The sequence below is a fragment of the Emys orbicularis genome, chromosome 8 (assembly GCF_028017835.1).
Source record: "Emys orbicularis isolate rEmyOrb1 chromosome 8, rEmyOrb1.hap1, whole genome shotgun sequence".
Taxonomy (NCBI): domain Eukaryota; kingdom Metazoa; phylum Chordata; order Testudines; family Emydidae; genus Emys; species Emys orbicularis.
The window spans coordinates 95,851,063-95,860,461 of NC_088690.1; the positions used below are offsets into that span (position 1 = coordinate 95,851,063).

Below are 9,399 nucleotides of genomic sequence, written 5' to 3' on the forward strand. Positions count from 1 at the left end.
TATCCAGGATAATTCCTTAAAAAAAAAAAAAAGCTTGCTAACATGTTTAATTGGTAACAACTTTTCTAAAAAAACCCATTTGTTATGCATTTAATACTGCATACACAATAGCTACACCTAGAGTAGTGGTCTTTTGGAAATCTACATGCATCTTTTGAGGTAGCTAACAAGACCCTTACATCATTCCCCATTCCTTAAATCTGTCCATTGTAGAGTCATTCCTCACTGCCAAGGAGGGCCGAATGAGAGTTCGGAATGCTACTCCCACACTGATCAAAGGGAGGTGTCTGCAAAAGGACACAAAATGCTCCCTTACCCAATGGACAGACCACACCACCTTTACAGTATTCCTGCAAGCTCAGAGATGGTAGCACAGACCATTAGCCACAAAAGAGCCTGTTCAGAGCATGTTTTGTTTTTATAACAACTTCCTACAAAAGCGGACGGTGGAGGGACTAGTTTGAGAAGCTCACAGCAGCAGGTGGATGGGAAGTTAATATTACCTCCTCTTTGATTTCTTCTTTTTCCTGACCTGCAGGCTTCGGTTCTAGTTTTGCTGGTTCAAGGGAAGGAAGGTAGTTCTTTGTGTACAGACTTTCAAATAGTTTATCTACAAAACCTGAAGTTTCTGAGGAGAAAGATACACACAAAACTTGATTATACATCTTGACTTAAGTCTATTGTCAGGAAGGACTATGTTGATAAGACAATTCCCCAAAATCCAACCACAAAATAGTATTACTTAAAAAAAAATCCTTATCTTAAATTTGTGTGAATTTTAGTGGTGTTAGGTACTGGAATGACAGCCCTAAAAAATGATGTTTTCTATACAGCTATAGACATAGGTACACAATAGGAAGCAGCCTGGACAACGCCACATAGCCCTGCTAATACATCTCAATTTGTGGTGAAGGGACCACTTTTAGGACTGAATACACCACTATCTCAATTGCTCATTCGATTTTTGTCTCTGTAATAAGATTGCCGACACCAGCAATTTTTGTGACGTAGACACTCATCCACAGGAAACAAGACAAAATTTCACAGTGGATCCCAAAAGGCCATTGAGAAGTACTAAGTTACAGACTCTATTAAATTGGTCTTCACTTGAACCAGTGGCCTAGAAACGAGAGGTTCCGTATCTCCATTTCCACTTCCTGGACAATGCAGTCCATTCAATATAGGCTTAAAAAAAAAAATGCAAAAATACAACCCACCATTCTACATTTATTAGCAAGTGAAAGTTTAATATTTCAAAATCCCTAAAGTTTTAATTCCATCAACTTGACCTTAGCAATTGAGTCCTAACCTCTGGTTTATTTATTCCTCTTACCAGAGCTTCTATACTGTAACTACTGCATGCATGCAGGCTGTGTGTGATGTATTAACTTTTCACATTCTGTGCACAAGGAATAACCCTTATAGAATCATTTGACTTCAACTGCTGAATTCTTTTTGCGATATCTAGTAGGTCTAGCTTGAGAGTCAGTTTTCTTTAACCTAGTTAATTAAAACACTTATAGTAAACAGAGTTCATGCCTGCACTGAGAGTTTTAGGCAATTTTTGGTCTAGATACAGTACAGCTTTCAGGGTGGAAGCAATAGTGTAGACACACTGACATTTTTATCATCAAATCATTGAAAGATGCTCAAAGCAAGTCTAGATGATGACAAAAATAATGGTGTGCTGTCTACGCTGCAGCTTTCACCATTGTTAATGCAGGAGGAGCTGTGCTTGTGCTCAACTTGCTTAAAATTCAAAGCATAGACAAGAGATAAGGGTTTTAATGGCATTTCAATTCTGGCTGCATGAATAGGAAGGGCTCCTCACAAAAATCAGAAGCGGAGGAGGGAGATCAAACAGCTCTCCAGTTTTCAATAAAAAGGGGGTTCTTACAAAATGACTTTTTTCTATAAGAGCCCCTTTTTAGTCAAAATTCAAAGGCTGTTTGAATTTCACCTCTTATCACACTCAACCCTAGTTATTTTAGAGACATTTGCAAGTGGGCATTTGTACTTTAAAGGACAATATAAGTCTTAGTATAACTCTGCTGAAGTCAATGGAGTTACACCTGAGATAAATTTGTCCCAGAATATCAAGTCTCTGATCTGACATTACAAAGATGGCATTGGGTTCACTACCAGCAATGAGGAGGAGGATTTAGTTAGGCACAGGAGTGAAGTAGCACCTTTGAGCCCTGAAGTTTCCATCTATTATAATAAAATGGTTCCATCCTGTTGAGGAGCTGGTGAGAAACAGGCACCCAGGAAATACCTCAAATCCTCGGTGTTGTGAAAGTTCGTCATCTTCATTACTCATGTTTAAAAGCAATCTCATCCCACCATACCCACTAATTTGGCCACTAAGGGTCAGATTTCCAAGTTCTCAGCACCCATATTTGGGGCCAGATTTTCAATTGGAACTGAGCTTCCATTTTGGCACTTAAATAAGGGCCAGATTTTCAGAAGTACTCTACACCTGATAGCTCCTGTTGTGAAACTTATGTATGGCCCAATTTTGTTTTGTAAACCTGGCCACTAGTGTTTAAGGAAATTAAGTGTTAATTTTTGCTTAACAGGCTTTAACTCAATTGAAATTGTTTAAAAATCAGATCTTGGAACCTTTGATCCTTCATTTACCGGCAAAAAATGCTAAATCTCATTATGAATGCAATATACTTGTATATGGGAAGAAAAGAGTAGGCCCCAACATGACAAACTTTATACAATCCTTTCTAAACTTTAACTATGATGTTGCAGAACAACAACCTTCCAACTGTTAACCACTAATCACAATTTAATAATTGCATTTAAATTTTATAAATTATGTTGAATATTAAGCTACGTAGTTACAAAGAAAGCAGAAAAAGTACCTTTCTGCAGAAAGACGTCTAGCTGATCAGCACAGAAAGCCTTCAGCTCTTTCTCTGGTTTGTCTTTCTTGACTAATGCCACAACATAGTTAGCTAAGGCTGAAGGGTCTGCATCACATCTGACGAGGAGAGGGAAAAAAATTCTTAGCAACGTACAAATTGATTTTGTTAAACAACGTTGAAAATCACTAGAAATTACATTCTGGACAATCACAGTAGTTATAAAGGCATCATCAAGACAATCTTCTGGCAATGCATGTTGTTGGACTTTTAGGATAATATCGTGCAATCCAGTAACATCACAGTTGCACCTGGCTCCAGTGTCACAGAGCAGTTTCTGCCATTGTTGCACACCAGTGAGCTGTTTCGATTTTATTTTGTGCTCCACTAACAATGTCAGAAAAAGCTTCCATGCCTTGTGCTTATTCTTTGGCTTTGCTTGTGAAAAACACCATAATACAATTCTTAGGTCAATCAAGCAGATGCTATAATTTCTGGCCAACTCCCCCTTACCAAAGCACACCCAAAACAACTGTGCCCCACCATTAATGAAAGAAACTTACAGAAAAATGACCTGGAAGATTGTTCCACAGTGGAAATGTTGTATGATGTCTTAACAACCAAAATAGACTAACCAAACACATCTCACCAGGAAGAGATCTGAAAAATGTGTATTACGTACACAGTTTCATCACACAGGAGCACAAGTGAAAAGAATGAAGCCAACATGCAAACCTTCTTTCTTTTCTTCCACAGTACTCTCAAGGTAGAGATTTCACTATCTAAAAGTGCCTTTATTATCACAAACTTATTACATTACACTCACAGCCCAACAGCCTTTATTTGGCTATGTGAAGATCACTAGAAACACATCCTCCCTTTGTACTACAATGCTCTGGTACCACTGGTTAAACTGAAGGTTGCTTTATATCATACACTGTTCAGTCATCAGAAAACGTTCAAAAATGAGAACCTACTTGCCAATAGTGAAGCATTATACAATGCAACAAATGTAGCAGCTAGGTGAATAGATGCAGAGGACCCCAAAATGCCAGGGGTATGTATTTGTATTTATTCTAAGTTCATTATTTAAAAAAAAAAAAAAAAGATTCTAAATAACCTTTGACTGTCAACATTTGCTTGCTTTTGGAATTGTCAATATAAAGCACACTAGACATAGCAAACAGTTTAGAAGCCTTAAACTTGTAACAAATTATTTGTTGAAAAATGCAAAACTTCACAATTAAATATTCAATCACCTCTACACCCTATTAATTTGCTCGCTTATTTCCAGGATGGTTGCAGGAAAAAACATTTTATGTTTCAAAAGGACGTACAGAAATACAGTAATGAAAAGGGTTAATCCAAAAAAAAAAAAAAAAAAAAAAAAAGTGGAAGGTTATAATGTTTGTAAAAGTGTGGTTGATATGTTCCATGCCAGTCCCCATGTACAATTTAATGAAAAGAAAAAGCTTCAGGGGTTGCAAAAAAAGGGAGAGCTTCCATCCCCTCTAAACATGTTTTTTTATTTTAAACTTTCCCCCTCCCTCTTTAGCATCCCAATTTCTCTCAGGATGACCCACTGGGATATTCTAGCACTTGCTTATTATATAACAGAAACTTGCATAAAGTGCTTATTATACCCCGGAAAGGATCTGTGCTGCACGTTCACTCCTCATTGATCTCAAATGCACAACCACCACCACAAAGAAATTCTAACACTGTTTGCCAAGAACCCTGGTCTCCAGCTGAAATTCATTCAGAGTACAGCTTTGGTACCAGAAGTCTGAAAGTGCTCAGGTTAGAAGGACGATCAGAATCAATAATGAAGACAGATGATTTAATAGAGACTGTAGACAGTAATATGCTAGATCAGGGGTAAGCAACCTATGGCACGAGTGCCAAAGGCAGCATGCGAGCTGATTTTCAGTGGCACTCACACTGCCCGAGTCCTGGCCACTGGTCTAGGGGACTCTGCATTTTAATTTAATTTTAAAGGAAACTTCTTAAACATTTTAAAAACCTTATTTACTTTACATACAACAATAGTTTAGTTATATATTACAGACTTATAGAAAGAGACCTTCTAAAAACGTTAAAATGTATTACATGCATGCAAAATCTTAAATTAGATGAATAAATGAAGACTCGGCACACCACTTCTGAAAGGTTGCCGACCCCTGTGCTAGATGAACATCTGGAGGCTTTTTTTTTTTAATTAAAATAAAGACATGATACTGTAATTCTCAATTTAAGCTTTTGTATCAAAATTAATGCAAGTGAAAAGTTAAAGTATTCAGAGGAAAAGAACCACACTGTAAGTACAAACATTATACTTTAAATTTTCAAACATCCATTGGTAATAGGAAATGGGGAAAAGTTTCAGCCAGTCTCTATTTCTTTGCTGTTATAGGTTTAGGACAGACCCCTAATATTGTTATAGCAAAGTGGAGAGTAATATCAATGTTTATTTCTTTTAATAATTACATACGAGTTAGTAAAGTCTTTAACAACTCCTCATGTAAATATGTAACAAAACTAGTCTGCAATAACTTTTATAGTGTATCTGTATACAGACAATTATTTTACAAAACTGTGCTATTTAACAGATTGTAGCCAGTCTCGTTGTAGGACCTCCCCAAATTTTCAAATGGACAAACACAAATACAGAATATAGTCAGTGATAAAAAGTAGATTACTAATAGCTTATAAATTCCACAACTGTGAATTCACATAGGCCTCTATTTTCCTCTGTATAAAAACTAAAAAATTCAGATAATTCCATTCCCCCCTCCCCCCCAACAACCCCGTCCCACAGCTTTCATGATAGGAAAGCCCTGTTTCTGGCAAACATTTTATGAAGTGAGTGTGCATTTATACATAGACCTCTACCTCAATATAAAGCTACCTGATATAACATGAATTTGGCTATAACGCGGTAAAGCAGTGCTCCGGGGGGTCAGGGCTGCGCACTCCGGTGGATCAAAGCAAGTTCAATATAATGCGGTTTCACCTATAACACGGTAAGATTTTTTGGCTCCCGTTATATCGAGGTAGAGGTGTATTTTACAAATATTTACCCAGTACATCAGGGACTCTTTTAGAACGACATTTCTTTGTAATTACAGAAAAATGGCACATTATCAAAATCCTTCAGAAGTTTGACTGGGAAGTTTCCTGCAGATCCTCAAGAGTGGATTTTGAGTGTTAACTTTTGCCACCTTTTCAATGTGACTAAAGATTTATTTTATGAACTATTTTATATATATATTGTGTGTTGGGGAGGGGGGGGAAGTGAACTCATGTTGCACAGTTGAAGATTAAATGGACACTGAAGCCAAAAACTCCCAAACCCTCAAAATATGGTGCAAGTGCCACATATTCTGTCTGCAAAGCACGGTGCAAGTGTTAACTAATTAATCCTTCACACTTCTGTGAAGTAGGAAAACAAGTATTATTCCCATTTTACAAGAGGACCAGGGAGATTTAAATAACTTCCCCAAGGCCAAAGAGGGCATCAGTAGCAGAGCTATGATTAGACCACAGAAGGTCCCTGGACCCCAGTCCTGCGCTCAGACCATTTAAAAAGGACAGTCTCTAGGAGACGCTCTGTTTACTGAAAAGTATGAGCCAGCATAGGAGTGTGACAATACAGAAGCTGCCGCATGAACTAGGCCCTGCCACTAACCCAGTGCATGGACATTCTTGCCTCTGTCCCCTTGGCCTACCCCCCCGCCCAGCCCGCATACCAGGGGCAGAGCCCAGGGCACCTTTCGGACAGGGGGAATATGGACATTGCCTCGCAGGCGCCTGGGGTGCCAGGGAACTCGCTGGCCGAGCCCAGAAGTTTATTTGCGAGCCCGAGTGGGGGCCAGTGGTGGAGTATCAGTTTTAGAGACAGCCAAGACGTTTTCAGCGGGCAACACATTTCATCCCCCGAGTTTCCCGCCCCCCATGAACACCCTCACCCCCCCACGGCACCCCCCATTGTCTCCCGTGCCAGCAACAAGGCAGCCCCCCCCCCCATCGCCACACAGGCCCCTCGCACCCTGGGGCCTCCGGCCCACACACGCCCCCAACCTTCCCAGTGACCCCCGCCAGCGCCCACCCCCCCGCTGCCCTCCCGGGCCGCCGCCCCCTCCCCCTCCCCCTCACTCACATCGGCTCCAGTAACTTGGCCAGCCAGGTCTTGAGGGCGTCCACGTTCTCAATGATCATGGTGCCCCCCGCTGCTCCGCCCGGCGCCTCCGTTACACCCCGGACACCATGGCCCCAGGCCCCCAGCGCCGGCTCGGACCCCGCCTCCCCCAGGGCAGTTACTCGCCAGCAGCCCCCTCCCCCCGCCAGGGCCTAGTACAGGAACTAACCACCCGCACACAACGTAAACTGCTGGTTGCCAACGGGGGCGGGACCCCGGTCACGGCCACCAATCACATGGCCGGGTATGCGCGAAGCCAGCCAATCGTAGCCGCGCGGAGCTGCTCGGCCCGGGGGTCACTAGGCAGGCAGCAGGTTAGGTCGAACTAGCACGTGAACTCTTGGTGCAACATGGGTAGAGGAGGCGTTCTTAAAGGGCCAGGCACTTCTATTTCCCACTCACCCCCGTCCCAAATGGGTGAGCAACAGCCGTAGTGCCCTCACCCAGCCCTGTCCCCTGGAGCGAGCCCCTCATTCCCAGCCGAGCTCCCCGGCCCATTGAGGGACGAACCTCCCCATTCCTCATCCCCTTGCCTATGGGGTGGGCATCCCACCTTCCAGCCAACCCCCCACTGGGGAGCACCCCATGGGGAAAGCATTCCACATTCCTCCCAGCCCCCTCCTCACCCCCATGGAGTGAGAGCTCCCTATTGTCACGGCCAGAGCCCTAGGGACTGAGCACCTTACAATGCATCTTCACACTTGCACTGCAGTCCTGTGCACACTGTTCTACTGTGAATCCTCTGCACAAAATGGCTTTCACGATCTTATTTTTAACAGGCCGCTACTGTCACCAGTCACACACATGGCGTTCAGGGTAGGACCTGCAGGGGGCAGGGGATTGATTCCTCAGCTATTGGCCTCCAGGGGGAATTAAACTTATAAAACCAGCAGGTACACTTGCAGCTAGGATGCCACTTACAGTTTAAAATACTTCCAGCTTCGCTTGCTTCTGTTTTCTCTGGAAGTAATCCCCACAAGTCCATCCTTTTATGAATGACTGTGTTAGCTTCAATTAATTAAGGCATAAAACAAAGACTCATACTCTGATGCTATATTTAAGAGGATTTTGTATGACCTGGCTCAGTGATTTCCCTACACCTCCCCTGAATTTCCCCACCCCCCCACCCCCCAGTTTTGTGAACTAGTTACATGCCAATTTAGTGACTGGAAATTTGAATTGAAATTGAAACATTAATACACACTTTAAAAGCATATACAGTGTATGATAAAATACATGTATCTGAAAAAGTATAATAGATTTGAAAAGTATGAACATAGACTAGCTTCCTTATACAGCTGTTGTTTTTTATGACAATGTCAGTGCATTCATTTCGGTGATGTTGGCCAACCTAATAATTTCAAATTATGATTTGTAAGCAAAGTCTAAATGAGCTCTCCCTGACAGGTAGTGATGAGCTGGGGCGGGGGGGAAAGGCTTCAATTAAATTCACACCTAATCTACCTAGGTATCCAGCAAACAGAGCTGTGTTGCCCAAGTGATAGATTTTGGCTGGGGTTGGGTTACAAATCACTTGAACGTGGGGGGAGGGAGGGAATGAAATGTTGTTTTTCTTATTGTATGAGTAAAGGGCAGTAGAACTGTACTTAGCCTGTGCTGAATGAGGGCATCAAGAGAGAGGGTGGGGACCTGTCCCTCTCCACTGTTTAAAGACAGAGCTGATTAGGCTTCATAGATAGTCTTTTGTTCTGTTAAGTGACCACTGCAGCTCAAATCACTGATAATCAGGTCTAAGTGCTTAGTCCTGCTATGGGGACAATGTTCCTGTGGGTACAGTGTTTTTGTGTAAGAGACAGCCCAGACTGCACTAGCAGCGAGGTTCCCCCACTGAGAACTCAGTTGAAATCACTGAGAGCTGGGTGGAACCTCAAGAGACCAACTCGCAGAGGTCACAGTGGCAGGTGGTAGCAGAAAGTGACTGCATAGGGCCATTGGCAACAGAGTGGTGGAGTGAATGGTGGCACAACAAACAGCAGTGGCCAGAACGAACAGTGAGCAGCTGGAGGAATGAGCAAGGTGCCTTCTTGCCCCCCACCTGGGAGGTGTACTCACGTGAAAGCACCTCTGAACTCTGAGTCTCCACTGACCAAGGACAACACCGGTGAGTGGGGTGTGGTGGAGGGAAAAGTGAGGGGCATGTTAAGAAAGTATTTGTTTGTTGGATTATATTTTGGTGACTTTGCTCCAGAATGCTAGATTTGTGACTGGGAATGGAAACTTATATAAATATGTTTCCTAGTAAGCCAAGATTTTTAAAATGCATTATTTGCCAAGGTTGTTATCTCACATCGTTGCTATCTTGAGAAG

At 42.3% G+C, this 9,399-nt stretch overlaps 1 protein-coding gene across 1 annotated transcript in view; it reads right to left on the reverse strand.

Moving 5' to 3' along the window:
* RBM27 (RNA binding motif protein 27) overlaps positions 1-7,091 on the reverse strand; it is a 40,156-nt gene extending 33,065 nt beyond the window's left edge. Inside the window, exons 1-3 of the mRNA XM_065409051.1 lie at positions 7,033-7,091; positions 2,874-2,992; positions 504-628 (exon numbers count right to left, since the gene is read on the reverse strand). Coding sequence (XP_065265123.1) covers positions 504-628; positions 2,874-2,992; positions 7,033-7,091 — 303 coding nt within the window. The remainder of the gene's footprint in view (positions 1-503; positions 629-2,873; positions 2,993-7,032) is intronic.
* Between the last annotated feature and the right edge of the window lie 2,308 nt (positions 7,092-9,399).